The following is an 18,696-nucleotide window of genomic DNA, read 5'->3' on the forward strand; positions in this document are numbered from 1 at the left end:
GACAACTGGTATTCAGGGCTCAATTTAAGGTACTGAATAAGGAGAGATCAGAAGTGCGTGGCATTGCAGAGGCAGGAAGATTCAATAAGATGACCAGTGAGATATGCCAGGTGAGGAGGAATCAAAAGTGATTCCAGATCTCCGGCTTCCATTACAAACAGGTGGAAGCTACTTGCGCCTCCCTCAATCCTCCTGCTCAGTCAAGTTTGTTCAGGCCAAAGCCTTTGGCTTCATCTTTGACTCCTCTCTTTTGCTCACACCCCACATCTGGTCCAATCAACATTCATTCAACAAATATTCACTGATGCCAGACAGTATTCTAAGTACAGGGAACGCAGCAAGACAAAAACACCTGCCTTCCTGAAGCTGCATCTAGTGGGAGAAACAGGTAATAAATAAGATAAATAAGCAAAATATATCATATGTTAGATTATAAATACTAAGGAGTAAAATAAAGCCGAGAAGAGTAATAGAAATGTAGGGGAAAGGAGTTGCAGTCTTAGATAAATCTGTCAGCAAACTGTATCAATGGTGGCACAAACCTATAGTCCTAGATGCTTGGGAGGCTGAGGCAGGAAGATCGCTTGAGCCCAGGAGGTCGAGGCTGCAGTGAGTGTGATCACACCACTGCGCTCCAGCCTGGGTGACAGAGTGTGACCCTGTTTCAAAAAATTAAATTAATAAAAAAAAGTATGGGGTAAGTTCAGTCTATTTGGAAGCTGAGGGAGAGGACATCAGTAGAACGAGAAATTGAAGATCTAAAAGTGAAAAAACAAGCACTAGAAAAGGTATGGCATTAAGAGCATCAGAAATACCCTAGCTTTAAGGGTAGCAGAGATGCCTCTGCCTCTGAAGCAGGGGAGAACGGGAAGCATGGGTAAATATATGAAGCAGTGGGGCAGTTGAGAAGTGTTTTTGATGGTACAGATGGTACAGATCCTAAGAGTGAAGGGGGCAGACCTTAAGGAGAGAAGTGGTGTAGCCATTATTGAAATTTAGAATAAAAATTGACTAAAAATACCCAAAGGACTGTCCTGGAATAATGAAAGGTTGGCAGGGGTTCAAAACCCTAAGTTCTTGACAGAGCTAATTAGGATGGCTCTTTTTTTTTTTTTTAAGACAGAGTCTCACTCACTCTGTCGCTCAGGCTGGAGTGCATTGGTGCTATCTCGGCTCACTGCAACCTCCATCTCCTGGGTTCAAGTGATTCTCCTGCCTCAGCCTCCCAAGTAGCCGGGATTACAGGCACATGCCACCACGCCTGGCTAATTTTTTGTAGTCTTAGTAGAGATGGGGTTTCACCATGTTGACCAGGCTGGTTTTGAACTCCTGGCCTCAAGTGATCCACCCGCCTCAGCCTCCCAAAGTGCTGGGATTACATGTGTGAGCCACTATGCCAGGCCCAGCATGGCTCTTTGATGTTTCCCTGGCAGTGTTTGAGGGCCTACTCACAGCTGCAGGGAAAACAGCTGGCTGAGTAGATAGAAAACTGACAATGGACAGGGCAGAGAAAAGAGAAAGGGCAAGGGGGCTAGGGACACGAAGGGCTAGGAAAAATGGAACTGAACCAACCCAGAGATCCCCCCAACTCAGGATCCGAACACTTTCACTGTGGTGAGGACTGGGCCTAACAACCAGAGTCTCTCTGTATGGCAGGCAGCTGAGGACTTAGGGCAGAGGCCAAGGAGTTGGCTTTTGTGCTGAGCACAGAGGGAAGCCGGTGATGGGCTCTCTGGTAAACTCCGGAATAAAGCATTTTAGAGGGTGACTCACAACTGTCTAGAGAGTAGCCTCAAGAGAGATGGTGCCACAGGCAGAGAGGTAAGGAGAAGGGGGTTTCAGGAACCCCTCAGCTAATCTGGAGACCTGAACATGGGTGAAATGGGCCTGTGTAAGCAGTTCAGAAACGAGTAATATATTTAGTGCCTCGGGAGTAGTGGTGGAGAGTGCTGGCAGAGCCACTCCTGACACTGATACAACACAATGTTTACGCTATCAGCCAAGGGGAGCCTTAAAGGGCTCAGGCTCTTTGCTTGAAGTGTGGTTTAAAGTAGCTTTCAAGGCAAAACTCAAGAGCCTTACTAAAGGATTAACTGTAGAATTATTCCAATTTGAGGAATCCGAGGATTACACCTAAGTCAGTTGGCATTTGATATGTTTTGTAAAAGCCGACTTTAATAGGGTTCAGTTTCCTTTATCAAATTTTCATAGAGAGACTGAAAGTGTGATATAAGTATGAATTTATTGACATGAACTTCCTTTAGCTATTACTGTAACACAGGGTATCAAAGAGCTGAAGATAATGATACTAAACCCACAGGATCTGAAGTTTGCAGGGCTCCCTCCCCCTCAGAGAGAAAGGAGAGAGAGAGAGAGAGAGAGAGAGAGAGAGAGAGAAATATGAACAAATCTTTTAAAAAGAATCTGGAGAATGTCTTCAACTATAGTAAGAAGTAATGAGTTTGACAATTTAAGCATTTTTTTCCAGAAACATATATCTATTCCATGGATACCAAATCGATTACCATATAATTGAGTTTGAAAGTATACAAAATATTTGTTGTTCTTACGTACTGAAATTAAAACGTAATTTTAAAAAGTGCACAGTAAAAACAGCATAAGGAAACCTACAATATCCATGATATATGTATTGTTTTCCATTTACTGCCGACATCAACTTCTGTATTTGCCTCACTGGTTACAAATATGTTTTAAATATTTCAAGGCCATTTCCAACACTGACTAGTTTACTAGGTCCAGCAATACTTTAGCTTCCTGAAGGCAGCCAGCATGGACGTGGTCTCAGCCCTGCAGCTCTGTGCAGCAGAAGCAGGTCTGGAAAGAACAGTCGCCAACCAGCTATTTCAAAACTATCGACTCTTGTTCTTTTTAGAATTCCCCTGTGCAAAGAAAAATATCAACAATAAGAACATAAACATAAAAAAAAATAACTCACGTAGTTTATAAACCAAGCTGTCTGAAAGCCATATTTCACTTTGGAACACTTTAGCTTCCAAAAGAGAGAATAGCTGATAACCTTGCACTGTTAACTTTTATTCAATAATCACAAAGCAGTTTGTTATACTCTCTCTCCTCTCTGCTTCCACAGACCCTATCCCTCTCGGGGCTGAGGACAGGAAATAAAGAAAGAAAAGAAAGCTACTATCTTGGATTTATCAAAACTACAAACATTCATTTTGTTCCAAAGACAAGAAAGTCTAAGATTTCAAGAAGCTGAATAAAAAAATGTTAGCCTAAATCCCAGCATTTTGGGAGGCCGAGGCGCCACTGCACTCCAGCCTGGGTGACAGAGCAAGATTCCGTCTCAAAAAAAAAATAAATGAACATGTCTCATCATTGTTTAAATAAACACCTTTTCTTTTACAGGTCTTAATAGGTAATATAACTCTGAATATGTGCTAACTAACACCCAAACAGCACTGATTATCTGTCAAAAGTCAGCTTGGATACTGGCTGAGAACAAATTAGAGGGAAGATAACTTATTCCATTTCCTCAAATATGGAGATTTGGATTTTCTAGCTTTGTATAATTTTTCTTCTTTCTGGAGAGGCTCCCTTCTTGGGAATACATTTTAATTAAATTCCTGTATTTAACTCTTAGACATAAATACATTTTCTTCATGGAAGAAATGCTTGCAGAATATAAACACTAAGAGCAAGATTATAGCAAACAAATGGTTGAGGATGTTTACTTTGTATCCAATGGAGACAATGTCAGCCATAAGATGATGCTATAGCAATGTAAATTACTAATGGAGGAAAAGCAAAATACAGGATTACAGAATGATCAAAGACAGGTTAATGACATAAATTCAAATTGAAGAAGGGTCTCTTAGAGTTTTATTAATGGCTGGTATTTTAAGGAAAAGATCAACAAGCTCTAAGATGCTGTGTGCTGTGGTCCACGCCTGTAATCCCAGCACTTTGGGAAGCTGCAGCCAGCTGATAACTTGGGCCCGGGAGTTTGAGACCAGCCTGAGCAACATGGTGAAACCCTGTTGCAAAAATACAAAAAAAAAATTAGCCGGGCATGGTGGTGCATGCCTGTAGTCCCAGCTACTAGGTAGGCTGATGTGGGAAAATCTCTTGAAGCTGGGAGGTGGAGGTTGCAGTGAGCCAAGATCTCACCACTGCACTCCAGCCTGGGTGACAGAGCAAGACTCCAGCAAAGAAAAAAAAAAAAGTCAGAGGAAACTTGAAAATTCCCTAACTTCTGAAGTAGCTGCAATCCAATTACCTTCAGGACGATGAGCTTTGCTGTACTCAACACGTACCCTTCTCAATTCAAAACCAAATACTTCTGAAGTTCCAGAGATTGAAAAGTTTTCAAAAATTATTGCTACTTCTTTTCAAATTTTAGGTGCTAAAACAGGCTTTCTCATACTACTACACTAAAACAAATTATACATACCATGAGAAAACCCAAAACGCGACCTCTTCAATGTGTGTGTTTTCTACCACTACTAAGAATATAACTTGGGAATTAGATATCGCTCTGCTAGAATACAGAATAACAAGAAACCAAAAGGTTAAGGGAGGCTTTCCTTAAAAGGACCAGCCCCCCACCGCCAACTCCCTTACCCCTGAGCTCAAGTTTCCTGAACCACAAGTAACTGGAGAACCATAATCAGAACCATATTGGGTGATTACAATAATCACAGAAACAGCCCAGAAAAGCATCAGAGACAGCCTCCAAAGCAGCAAGCAATCAATGAATATCACGAAACTATGTTGATAAACAAAATCATATAATGCAGATTCCAATGCATTAACATGATATATTTTCCAAGAAGACCCTAAATGAACAGAATCGTGTCCTTACACCAATAGCAGATGCTAAAATAAAGTCATAGTTTCTTCATCTCTATTTCTCCCCAGTGTACACAGCAGGAACTCAATAAATGCCTGCTGAATCACAAAGGGGCAGCAGCAGATCTCAAAGAGTGCAGGCTGGAGCTGGTAAATCCCAGCTGATGGTGGTATAATACTGAGTTACGAAAATGGGCTAAGCACATGAGATGATGCCAACTAAGTGAGCCCCTGGCCTCCTAAAGTTCACCTTTCATGGCAAAACTGTATATACATTGTTACAGTAATAAAGACATGGTATGTGGATATGCATTTCAGCCTAAACATATTGCCCAACATCTACTATCTCAGTCTGGGCAAGCAGAAGGATTATGGGAAAGGAAATCTAGTTAAAAGGGTAAGACATTCCAAGGTTATATTAATATTTATGAGAATAAATTTTCTAAAGTTTACTCTTCAACAGTACCATTTTAGGTCTTACATAAAGAGCAATCCCTTTCCTAAAGCCCTCTGTGAGTCCCCCTAACTTTTCTGCAACAGTAGGAGAAATGCCAAAAATGCCAAAAAGCAGCTGATACAGTATTAAAGCCTTAGAGGCCAGACTTTCTCAGCTTTTAATTCAGCCAAAGACACTTAATACTTTTGGGAAAAAAGACAAATGATATTAAGGAAAATTATTTATAGATACTTTTTTTTTTCTTTTTTAGAGACAGAGTCTCACTCTGTTGCACAGGCTGGAGTGCCGTGGCACAATCATAGCTTGCTGTAAGCTCAAACTCCTAGGTTCAATCTTCCCACCTCAGCCTCCCAACTAGCTGGGACTATAGGTGCAGCCCCTCATGCTTGGCTTATTTTTTCATTTTTTTTTGTAGAGATGAAGTATCACTATATTGCCCACTCTGCTCTCGAACTCCTGGCCTCAAGGGATCCTCCCACCTCAGCCTCCCAAAGTGCTGGGATTACAGGCTTGAGCCACTGCACCTGGCCCTTACAAACACTTTAAATCTTATGTCCTCTTGCTCCTGAAATGCATAACAATAAAATACCTCACATCAAATATTATATTACAGAGAGACTACCTCACCTCACCTCACATACCTTACTGGACATCTTTAGCGTGTCAATCTCTTCTCTCTGTTTAGATAATGTCTCATTCATGCTGCACAGGTGGTCACTCATCATACTTAACTGATCCTCATAACTCCTCTTGGTAGTTGTCAGCTCATCCTAAATAGCAAAGAAAAAGAGAAAAATCAACATCCCATGAGTCATACCACTCTGAAGCTTTTTTAATTCACAAAAGAAAAATGTGGAGTAGGGAAATTATAGTGTCCCAATAATTTACTGTATATTTCAAAGTAGCTACAAAAGAAGAATTGTTATGTTCCCAACACAAAGATAAATGTTTGAGGTGGTGGACATCCAAATTACCCTGATTTGATCATTACACACTGTACAAAGGTATCAAAATAATCAAAATACCACATCCCCCCCAAACATGTACAACTATTTACATCAATTTTTTTTTTAATTCTTTTAATTGTAAAAGCAACCTATCAAGATGGTCTATGTGATCAATTAACATGCAGGTTAAGGCACAGGCCTAACAAGAGAACAAAGTTAAAAGAAATGGGAACAAGTTTTTCTCGGCCTTCAAAATAGGTTCATAATTTCTTTGCAAAAATTTAAGAGTTTCTTTCTATGCCAGGTATAAAATTATAAGAAAAGCCATATGGCCTCATTATTTTTCCAAATTCCCTCAGGTTTTGCTGAGCCATAGGTGAGGCCTACGACACATTGCCTCCATCCTACGCCTCAACGGCCTGCAGCCCTCCCGGCAGCACCATCCCTGAAAGAAGCACCCTTCATCTCTCTTCCCATTTCTCATGCTCTCTTCTGCTGCCTAAAATCTAATCCTGTGTGCCTAATTAATCTGATAAACGAATCTAAGGCAAAGAGGAAGTGGGTGTTGCTGCAGTGCTGTGTTTTTTCCTTGCCTGGCATCATGTTTTTATTAGTAGAGGCTTTCTGAAAACAGATTTAAAACCAGACAGTGAGTAAGAAGGAATATGTTATAGCCCCACCTTTCAATTTAGATCCGTTTTATGAAACAGGAAAGAAAAGGAATAGAGTAATATGTACAGAACAAGCCTACAGCTCACCATGATGGGTATGTACAAGGAAGGGGAAAGAAAGATTCTGGGTAAGTATTATTTAAGCAAATGCCGACTATAAAATGATTTAAAATTAGAATCAAGTCAGAGAAACAATACAACTACTTTTTGCCTAACATAAGTAAGATGTTATTTTTAAATGAATCAGAAATACAGTGGTTATCTTAAAAAGCATATCTAGAGATCAAATGCCTTTGGAAAAGAAATGCTGCTTTGCTACCAAAGAACTTTCAATGAAAAAACATTAAAACCGTTTAGGTAACACTTAACTCACCTGAAGTCTGCTGATGTTCTGACTGGCAAGTTTCATTTCTTCTGTCAATGCTTCCTTAGACTTTTCAGCCAAGGCCAGTCTTTTAGAGAGTGCTCGGCACTGTAAAATCAGAAAACATTCCATTACTAGAGGGAGCATTTTCTAAAACCAAATTTGCTTCGGGAAAGGTTGTTAAAAACACTTCTCAAAGCCAAAGTTACTCATTCATTCCACAAACAATCTGTTGAATACCTATAGGCATTGTATCACACATTAGAGTACACGTAAGAAAGAAGTGGCCCCCCAGTTTTGTCATTTCAGTAAGGGGAAAAAAGTCTACCAACTTAAGATCAATGTTTTTTTTCTTCGCTCTAGCCTGATGACCAGTGGTTATATATAATACATAAGAACTTTCTTTTTTTTCTTTTTTTGAGACGGAGTCTTGCTCTGTTGCCCAGGCTGGGGTGCGGCGGCATGATCTTGGCTCACTGCAACCTCCACCTCCCAGGTTCATGTGATCCTCCTGCCTCAGCTTCCCGAGTAGCTGGGATTACAGGCATGCACCACCACACCCAGTTTTATATTTTTAGTAGAGACGGGTTTCACTATGTTGTCCAGGCTGGCCTCAAACCCCTGACCTCAAGTGATCTGCCCACCTCAGCCTCCCAAAGTGCTGGGATTACAGCTGTGAGCCACAGCGCCCATTCTTTACATAAGAACTTTCTACATTCATCTAGGATTCATTTATATTCATACTAGATAAAAAGAAAAGTGATTATTAGAAAAGTTATCAGGAGCTTCTGACCATGCACTATGGATCCTAAGGTACTTTTCTTGTGTTTTAAGTCCTTCACTAGAGACCACATTATAGGAGCAATAAAAGCTTTACCATCCTACCCTACAGATTTCGTGCTACTTACAAGGGAAAAAATGAGCACGAGATTGCAAAAATTCCAGGCTGCTCTCTTTAGGGGTTCTACCAATCCTACTCTATCCAGAGAGTGTGTAGATCAAAATGATAAAAGAAAAATCCTATTTCACAGTATTGTTCAAAGAGGGTATGAGATTAAAAGGCTCACTAAACTTTCTGATAAGGTTACTGACAAGGAGGATCTGTTGAGACACATGCAAATGCTACGTCAACATAAGGCGCTCAGAGCAGTAAAGTCATGTGGGGGGGAGGTCACCACTTCCCGTTTACCAATAAGGAAAAAATAAGACAATTTAAAAATTCTTGAATCGCAATTGCACAGAAGATATTTACTAAAGTAACCAAATCTCTTGGAAATAAAACAGCCTAAAAAAAATTCCTCAGCTACTCATTTCATTTCTCACAAAATTTTAGGGCAGTTCAGCCAACCAAATCAACCGCCTCCTATTAACCAAACATCTACTCTGTGCTCAGCAATGAACCTGACAAAGAGGAAGATAGGCATGCAAGGCACAGGTCCTTGTGAAAAGGACAATCAAGTCTGAGACACTAACTCAGAACCAAACAATGAGGATCCATGCCTGCTGGAATGCCGGCTTAGTGATTCAGCATTTCCACTGCTAGTCATTCAGTTTGCTGTCCTCCCCCTTTCCTGCATTCCAGCAAGCTGTCACTACTGATCAGCTTATCAAACATGTATTCGATGGCTGCTTGTGAATAACATTGAGCTAAGCACAAGATTTATTTTAGCAGGAAAAACATGCAAAGCCCCTCTTCACTTTTAGCAACTGGCCTATCAACTTCTTCAACTCTAGTATAAGAGAAAATCAAAAAGTCAGGTCTCAATAAAGGGTTTATCTTTCCTTTTTCAATTTCTTTGACAACTTTAAGCATTATAATTATCTATCTGACATCCATAACTGACTTTTTAATATAAAGTTTCAAGTCAGAGACCTTGAAGGCATTCTTTTATGTTGAGCAGCATCCATTCTACCTTACCATTTGTTTCCTACTCCTTGGTATCTCTACTTTCTATCTTCATTTCCCCCCTTAATTCTATGAATTGTGTATAATTTTACAGATGATATTGCATAGTGCAATAACTTTTTTTTTTTTTTTTTTTTTTTTTTTAAGGCAGAGTTGTGGCCGGGGGTGGTGGCTCATGCCTGTAATCCCAGCACTTTGGGAGGCTGAGGCAGATCACCTGAGGTCAGGAGTTCAAGACCAGCCTGGCCAACATGGTGAAACCCCGTCTCTACAAAAATACAAAAATTAGCCAGGCATGATGGCAGGTGCCTGTAATCCCAGCTACTCAGGAGGCTGGGGCGGGAGAATCGCTTGAACCCAGGAGGCGGAGGTTGTAGTGAGCCAAGATCGTGCCACTGCACTCTAGCCTGGGCAACACAGCAAGACTCCATCTCAAAAAAAAAAAAAAAAAGGCAGAGCCTCACTCAAATCAGTCTTATCAGTCTTATATTTATTGAAATAAAGATTTTTAGTTGGTATACAGACTAGTCATTATGAACTCCAGGCCGGGTGAGGTGGCTAATGCCTGTAATCCCAGCACTTTGGGAGGCTGAGGCCAGTGGATCATGAGGTCAGAAGATCGAGACCATTCTGGCTAACATGGTGAAACCCCGTCTCTACTAAAAATACAAAAAATTAGCTGGGCATGGTGGTATGCACCCGTAGTCCCAGCTACTTGGGACACTGACTTCTCTCTTACAGTGAACAGCAGGAAAACAGGACAGTGTCCTAATTCCTGCAGGGGTTAGGAAAAAAACCACCAATCTAATTAAATCTACACTCACCTCAGCATAAAAATGCACCGACTTACTGTCAGCCAGCTGCAACTGAGACGTAAGTTCCACTATCCTTGCCATGTAGTGATTTTTAATTAAGTCTTCACGAGATTCCACATCTGGAACCTAAATAGAACACAAATACACATAAATAAACAAGTGCCAGTGAGATGAAGCATTTCTAGAAAAAAAAAAAAAAAAAGACAACATTTTGTACATTTTCACTTGAACTTTGATGAGGAATCACTGTTTTCCTACCCCTCAAAGAAACTTCAGACATAGCAGGGAAGTGTATATTCCAAATTTCTTTTATTTAGCATCTTTCTATTTCAGAATGAAGTTATGGCTTCAAGAGAACAGAACTGAAGTAATGGGAAGCCCACTGGAACCATGCCCCTCCATCCAGTTTTATTAGCCACAAATCTGACTTCCTTTTTTTTTTTTTTGAGACGCAGTCTCACTCCGTCGCCAGGCTGGAGTGCAGTGGCATGATCTCGGCTCACTGCAACCTCCGCCTCCCGGGTTCAGGCAATTCTCCTGCCTCAGCCTCCCGAGTAGCTGGGATTACAGGTGCGTGCCACCACGCCTGGCTAATTTTTGTATTTTTAGTAGAGACGGGGTTTCATTATGTTGGCCAGGATGATCTTGATCTCTTGACCTCGTGATCCTCCTGCCTTGGCCTCCCAAAGTGCTGGGCCACCATGCCCGGCCAAACACAAACCTGACTTTCAAAATGTCCATCTCTCTGACTCCTATGCCTTCCTCTAATTGGAAGAGGGCAGGGGAAAGGGGCATATTTATTGCAACCACTAAAATCCAAACATTCCTGTTTTCTCCGAAATTATCTTAAGACAACTCTAATGCTTTTAAACATACTAATAAATTTTTTTTTTTTTGAGAGGGAGTCTCGCTCTGTCGCCCAGGCTGGAGTGCAGTGGCGCAGTCTTGGCTCACTGCAAACTCCACCTCCCGGGTTCACGCCATTCTCCTGCCTCAGCCTCCTGCATAGCTGGGACCACAGGTGCCCGCCACCACGCCCAGCTAATTTTTTGTATTTTTTAGTAGAGACGCGGTTTCACCGTATTAGGGAGGATGGTCTCGATCTCCTGACCTTGTGATCCACCTGCCTTGGCCTCCCAAAGTGCTGGGATTACAAGGCGTGAGCCACCACACCTGCCCAACATACTAATAAATTAAACTATTTCTATATTGAACAGTTTGTGGCCTTTGTCTCAGACTGGTATTTCTACTAGTTACTCAAACAATGACACCCTGTTTAGTTTAAAAATACACGCAGAAGTTCATGATTATCTATACTACAAGAATAAATACAGAAATCAAAGAATCTACCAGCTTACTTGAACTGTATTAACCAGTTTGCCATACTGAGTGGTAAGTTGGATGACTTCAGTGTTTATTTATAAAGTTACATCTTAAAGTGGCCAGGCACAGTGGCTCACGCCTGTAATCCCAACACTTTGGGAGGTCGAGGCAGATGGATCACCTGAACTCAGGAGTTTGAGAGCAGCCTGGCCAACATGGCAAAACCCTGTCTCTACTAAAAGTACAAAAATTAGCTGGGTGTGGTGACATGCGCCTGAAGTCCCAGCTACCTGCGAGGCTCAGGCACGAGAATCACTTGAACCCGGAGGCAGAGGTTGCAGTGAGCTGAGATCATGCCACTGCATTTCAGTATGGGCGATATAATGAGACTCTGTCTCTAAATAAATAAATAAATAAATAAATAAAGTTACATCTTAGAATATTTCAAAATTCAAAAGTGCAAACCTATCTGACAGGCCAAATCTGACCTGGGTTCACTTGCTTTGGGGCAAGAAACAGCTACCAAGTACACTGTACTTGGTCAAGGCCCTAGATAGCCCTTGCTAAGCCCTGCTTTCCTGGCTGCCCACTGCGAGGACTAACATGGCTCTCAGCCTCATGTAGTATGCCAGCGAATGAAGGCCCAAGCAGGAGCCACACCTTGTCAAATCTCCATGGCAAGTCACTCAACAAGGCAATTACAAAAACAGGCTATAATTTGTTGGTGACCATCAAAACAGAACCAGAGAAAAACTACATGGATCCATACATGAAGGTGGAAAACACTGGCTCCACATTTGCTAGAAGTGTCAGGAAAAAACAACAACAATTAGACAAAGATGGCTTTTGCAGGACTTTGTCAACAAACATGCTGCCAGATATTTGCTAACAAACAACATGATGACAAGCACATGTTACCTCACTGTCAGATGTCCTGGTTAAAGTCCCAATCTAGAACATAAGGGGAAAAATCTTTTAGAACAGAATGTGTACATTTCAAGCACAATAGATCAAACACTTGTAATATTTTCTCCTCTCCATTCACAGAGCATTGAGGGTACAGAACTAGAAGATCATCCTTGGACTGTCTTCTACTACAAGGACATGAAGACAGGTAAGTGCATTTACTATTTCTGCCATGAGGCAGTAACCAATAATGATCATCACCAAATCTTCTATCAAAATGCTGATTAGCCATTCTCACTGAAACCCAACAAATCATCTAGGAGAGAGGAGAAGATCAGCTTTTAACCACAACTTGCCATTTCTACACCTATTCCCAAAGCAGTAGCCAAGAAGGGGTAAAGACGGTTTTATGGTGACCATAATAATTAAACATTCCAAACAGAAAATACAAATAATAAACACTCTAGTTGAAAGCTCAAAAGAAGAAATAAATATACTTTTGATATAACGTTATTATGACATGAGTAAGCATAAATTTCAGATTTAAATTAATGAAAACAAAAATGTAATTTTAAACACATTAAAATGCTGCTAGATTTTTTTCTTTCTAATTTTTTTTTAGACACAAGGTCTCCTTCTGTCACCCAGGCTGCATTACATTGGTGCAATCATAGCTTACTGTGCGTCAAATTCCTGGGCTCAAGAGCTCCTCCATCTCCAGCCTCCTGAGTAGCTGAGATTACAGGCATGAGTCACCATGCCTGGCTGCTGCTAGATTTTTTAAAAGTTTGTTTCTACAGTTTAAGATTTCAAAAACAGATGGTCATGATTTCTGAATTCTGGTTATTGTTCAAGGTGGAGGGGCATGTGCTTGGGCACAATGACAAGGAAACTACTGGAAACTCAGTGTCAATGGGTTCTGTAAATAAGATATTACACTCAATGAACAGTTTTTTTGTTTGTTTGTTTTTGAGACAGAGTCTCGCCCTGTTGCCATGGCTGGAGTGCAATGGTGCCATCTCGGCTCACTGCAACCTCCACCTCCTGGGTTCAAGCAATTCTCTTGCCTCAGCCTCCTGAGTAGATGGGATTACAGGTGCCCACCACCACACCACACCCAGCTAATTTTTTTTTTTTTTTTTTAATCTTTAGTAGAGATGGGGTTTCACCACGTTAGCCAGGCTGGTTTCGAACTCCTGACCTCGTGATCCACCCACCTCGGCCTCCCAAAGTGCTGGGATTACAGGCGTGAGCCACCGAGCCCAGCAATGCAAGGAAAGCTTTTAACACAGATTACTTTAACATTTACTCATATGATACTAACAATAGTATAAACCGATACAGTCCTTTTAAAAAATAATTTGGTAATAAAGATCAAGGAATTTGAAAATATTCATGCCTTCTGAAGTAGTAATTCCAACTCTGAGAATACATCCTGAGGTAATCATTTAACATGCAGAAATAACCTTATACATAAAAATGAGACATTATTTAAAATAGCAAAAGTTATAACCAATGTCTAATCGTAGGTAAACTAAGGTATAATAGATATGGAATACTACGAAATCAGTAAGTTTCTACTGAGTTTCTTATAACAGGATGTTTATGTTTTAACATTATGCTAAAAGATTTGAAATTTTATGTAGTACAGTCTCAACTATGTATGAAATTTAGTAGAAAAAAATGATAACATTGGTGGCTTGATTATTCAGGATAATGTCATTTTTATACTTAAAATAAATGTTTAAAAATTCTATTAGTTTAAGCAATGCTTTTCCATTCTGGCAAAAAACAGAAATGTGTATTGTTCTGTGCTTTTACTTTAAGGCTATTGCTATCTTTTTTTATAATATATAATAGGTGGCTGAATATTCAAATTATAATACTAGGTATCTTGCTAAAAATAACAAGCATTTAACTCTTGAAATGTTACAGAGTTAGAAATAAGTTTCTAGGCCGGGTGCAGCGGCTCACACCTGCAATCCCAGCACTTTGGGAGGCCGAGGTGGGCGGATCACAAGGTCAGGAGATCGAGACCATCCTGGCTAACACAGTGAAAACCCGCCTCTACTAAAAATACAAAAAATTAGCTGGGCGTGGTGGCAGGCACCTGTAGTCCCAGCTACGTGGGAGCCTGAGGCAGGAGAATGGCGTGAACCCGGGCCACTGAGCGAGACTCCATCTCAAAAAAAGAAAAAAGAAAAAAGTTTCTATCTGAGGTTACTTTTTCTGCCTCAAAGTGTCTGAACCAAAGTAATTTCCCTGTAGGATGAGCTTCCTTTGTTAATCAATTAACACTGAAATGGGCACATACTTGCTCCCAACACCCAAGAGGAAGAAGACAGAAAAGACACAAAGACACACACACATACACAGCCACACAATTAGTTCCCTTAAGGTCACTTAAAGGGCATGGGGGTAAAAAGAAAGGCTGAAAAGTAGAAACATCAAGGAAAGCAGAAAACTCCATCTCTTTTTATTTCTATTGTGCACTGTGTGCAAGGCAAGACTCCAGGTTATTTTTGGCAGAAATCTGCTGTTAGTAGGTAACCTGTCTTTTGTTATAGGAGTGCTGGCTGTGACCTTCATGATGGAGAGGAAAGGTATCAGGTCCTTTCCACCCCTACACTAACTAGTTGATTTAAATAGCAACTTCTAAAGTCATCAAACCCAACTAAGGTCATTATCACTCATGGCCCAATAGTATTCAGTACTAAAGATTTTTCATGTCCCTCCCTAGAAATTTTTTTCACTTACATATGTAAGAATAGGGTTTTCCATTGAAAATGTTCAAATAAAAAGATAATCCAAAACTTTCAGTAATTGACATTAACAACTCAAATATACCAGCATTGTGCTTCTTCAGCAGCACATGTACTAAAATTGGAACGATACAGAAATTAGGATGGTGCCTGCTCAAAGATGACAGAAAATTCATGAAGCATTCCACATTTTAAAATTTTTATTAATTTATAAAAAAAATATGCCAGTGTTACCAATTCTAGCACCTCAGTAAGGCAAGCAGTAAGCAAATGAGTTTATTTGATTTTTATTTTTGTTTTTTTTTTTTTTTCAAGAGTCAAGGCCTCACTCTGTTGTCCAGGCTGGAGTACAGTGGCAAAATAATAGCTCGCTGCAGCCTCAGACTCCTGGGCTCAAAAATCCTCCTGCTTCAGCCTCCGGAGTAGCTGGGACAACAGGCGTGGGCTACCACACCTGGCTAACAAATGAGTTTATGTTGGCTAATCTGTTTTCTGACATGGATCAGACACAAGGCCATCTTGGTTAAGAGGGCAGGGCTTGGGATGAGACATTCCATCACTTATCAAGTGTGTGACTTCATGTGAGTTATTTCTCTTTGGTCCTTGGTTTCCTCAACTATAAAATGGAATTATGACAGTACCTACAATCCTGTGTGAGGACTGACTGACTGACTAATACTTTGGAAAGTCCTTAGACCTGTGTCAGGCACACGATTTCTATAATTACAATGTCATTGTCAGCAGCACCCTCCCTGGTCTAGGGAGGTCTAGTCTGGCCACCACCAACTCTAAGAAGAAGGAAGGAATGGATACAGGCAATGGAGCTGGGGAGAAGAAATCAGACATAATGAACAGTCTGACCCCATCATTTGAGACAGACACTGAAGGAAAAATCTAAAGGCAAGGGAGTGGGGGCAGTTCTTAAATGCTATTTGGATGGATGTTGGAATTCTTTTGTTTGTTGAATGTCCCTCTCATTACCTCATTTGTACACCGTAGCTAAATGCTAAACCACTGATATGGAGGTAAAAACAGTCATCTTGTCCTATCAGAGGCAACATGCAGGACTTGTAGCTGGAACAAAGACTTGCCTTTGGTGAACACTACAGGATTGTCCTGTGAGCGTGGCGACCATTCAAGGTCACCATGACCACTGGTCACGAACATTCATGGTCAACAAACTAGGAAGGTTTTCTTTTTGTTTTTTTGTTTTTTTTTGTAGAGACGGAGTCTCGCTCTGTTGCCCAGGCCAGAGTGCAGTGGTATGATCTCGGCTCACTGCAACCTCCGCCTCCCAGGTTCAAGCAATTCTCCTGCCTCAGCCTCCTGAGTAGCTGGGACTACAGGCGCAGGCTGCCACGCCTGGCTAATTTCTTTTGTATTTTAGTAGAGACGGCGTTTCACCTTGTTGCCCAGGTTTCGAACTCCTGAGCTCAGGCAATCCGCCCGCCTCGGCCTTCCAAAGTGCTAGGATTACAGGCATGAGCCACCGCACCCAGCCCAAACTAGGAAGTTTTTATTTATTTATTGCTTTTCTAAAAATTTTAATTCTTGTTGTTGTTTTCCGGTTTTATTTTTATTTTTAAATTGTTATTATTTTCTATTTTTTGCTTTTCTAAAAATTTTAATTCTTGGGTTTTTTTCCCCCCATACCTCCCAGAACAAACAATAATTCTTTTTTCTCTTCTATATTTTATTATGAAAAATGTCAAACATGCAGAAAAGTTGGGGGTAAAAAGTATAGTAAACATCTGTATATCTAGTATCTAGATTTAATCATTGTTAGCACGCCCTTTTTGCTTTACTGATCTGTGCGGATATATTTTTTTGTACACATGTGAGCGTAAGTTGCAGACATTTTGATACCTTACTCTAAGTACACTGAAATCCATCTCTAAAAAGTAAAGATATTCTCCTAAATAATAATATCATTACCATACCTAGGAAAATTCACAATCATCTGAGGTTCTGACTCTGTTTAGATGCAGTAAGGTCTAAAGATAAAATCTAGTTTGTATATTTAACTAGCAGGTATGCTCTGAATCAGGTGGAAGAACCATGACTTGCTCTTCAATAGCATCAGTGAGCTTCAGGAGTAAAGTCAGCAGAAAAGCACACACCTTAGGACAGGGTCTTCAAGAAGCACCATGGCTTTCAAGCTCCTCAAGCTTGTAAAAAAAAATGTTTGTTAAAAAAAATACACCTAAAAGTCTCCTTTGATTATAAGGGTTTTTCCTTCCTGATTTCTTTTTCTAGATTTTCCTAATTTTTTACAGTGAACAGAATAGTGTAATTAGAAAACATTTTTAAAGTAACTTTAAATTCTGTAACAGCAATAGAAACGTTTTTCACTTTCTTAATCACTGTAATTATCAATAAGGCAAGAAATACAAAGTTGCAAGATAATGTGCCAACAATCTGCCTCATGAAAAAGAACCTGATAGGTTTCTACAGTATGTGTATATTATAAAGCTTTATACTCTCTAGGAATATATCATGGAAAATTGGGTAAAAATTGTATTTGTGGTTATTTCTTTTTTATTATTACTTGTTTTTGTTTTATTTTACTTTTGGTAGAAACAGGGTCTCCCTATATTGCCCAGGCTGGTCTCAAAATCCTGGGTTCAAGTGATTCACCCACCTCGGCTTCCCAAAGTGTTGGGGTTACAGGCATGAGCCACCACTCTTGGCTTCCTGTTATTTCTATTAAAGAATTAGGCATTTGGTCCTTTGTTAGAAACATAATAACCCCATATTACAAATGTTTTTATGGAAAAACAGAATCATCTTAAATTTAACTTACTATATCTTTTCCAGGAACATAGTCCTCACCATGAGGAAGTCTCATGTAAAATCACAGGGAATTTAACGGCTACTTTTTGAAGGAGATATCCTGCTTACTAACCAGCTTTTTTCTAGAGTACACGGATCACTCCTGTTATGAACTGATGTGTAATTAAGATGGTTACTATGGCCTGCATGTTTGTGTCCCCCCCCACCCCCAATATCCTATGTTGAAACTCTAACCCCCAAGGTGATGGTATTAGGAGGTAGGGCTTCTGGGAAATAACCTAATAGGATTAATACCCTTACAAAAGAGACCCCAGAGAGCTCATCTGACCTTTCTGCCATGTGAGAACACCATGAAAATGCTGCTGTCTATGAACCAGGAAACAGACCCTAACCAGACAGTCAATCTCCCAGCACCTTAATCCTGAACTTCCCAGCCTCAAGAACTGTGAGAAATAAATTTCTGTGATTTACAAGATGCTCAGTTTATGGTATTTTGATATAGCAGCCTGAATGAACTAAGACAACGGTTAATGTTGAACATTAGATCCTCACCAATTAGCATTTAAAAAAGAAAACCAAGAACAACCAAGAAGACACTTACTACACTGGTGCTCTGAATGGGCTCCAACACAGCCTTAGCTGTGGCTTCATCCTGGCCAGCAGCATTTGACACGGCAGCATTTTCCTGGGCCAGCCCAACCAGCTGGGCACTACCTGTATTCTTCAGCTTATCTGCAATTCGCTGGTTTTCTTTCTCTAGCTTGATTTTGGCTAATTGTGCTTCCAACATCCAATGTTCTTTTTCCTGCTCCAGTTTAGAAATCTTTTCCAAACTCTGTTGAACCTTGAAAAGTAACAGGGTGTTGTATCTTAGAGACTAAAACAGATAAACCTTAGTGGCCAAAAAACTATTTTACAGAAT

The 18,696-nt window shown here is 40.3% G+C and overlaps 1 protein-coding gene and 1 non-coding gene across 5 annotated transcripts in view; one reads left to right on the forward strand and one right to left on the reverse strand.

The window, feature by feature from the left end:
• Positions 1 to 2,223: 2,223 nt before the first annotated feature.
• Positions 2,224 to 18,696, reverse strand: part of PPP1R21 (protein phosphatase 1 regulatory subunit 21) — a 73,840-nt gene continuing 57,367 nt past the window's right edge. For 3 of the 4 annotated variants that reach the window (XM_054474742.2, XM_063649389.1, XM_063649390.1), the window contains 6 exons: positions 18,376 to 18,618; positions 12,232 to 12,264; positions 10,000 to 10,116; positions 7,279 to 7,377; positions 5,929 to 6,057; positions 2,224 to 2,900 (listed from right to left, as the gene is read on the reverse strand). In XM_054474742.2, the coding sequence (XP_054330717.1) occupies positions 2,871 to 2,900; positions 5,929 to 6,057; positions 7,279 to 7,377; positions 10,000 to 10,116; positions 12,232 to 12,264; positions 18,376 to 18,618 (651 nt within the window). In that variant the 3' untranslated portion in view covers positions 2,224 to 2,870. The remainder of the gene's footprint in view (positions 2,901 to 5,928; positions 6,058 to 7,278; positions 7,378 to 9,999; positions 10,117 to 12,231; positions 12,265 to 18,375; positions 18,619 to 18,696) is intronic. The other variant, XM_054474743.2, reaches the window with a different exon arrangement.
• On the forward strand, positions 15,074 to 15,175 carry LOC129030932 (U6 spliceosomal RNA). Its single transcript, XR_008500827.1, has one exon. It is a non-coding gene; the product is annotated as a U6 spliceosomal RNA (small nuclear RNA).

This window comes from Pongo pygmaeus, chromosome 12 (assembly GCF_028885625.2).
Source record: "Pongo pygmaeus isolate AG05252 chromosome 12, NHGRI_mPonPyg2-v2.0_pri, whole genome shotgun sequence".
Lineage (NCBI taxonomy): Eukaryota > Metazoa > Chordata > Mammalia > Primates > Hominidae > Pongo > Pongo pygmaeus.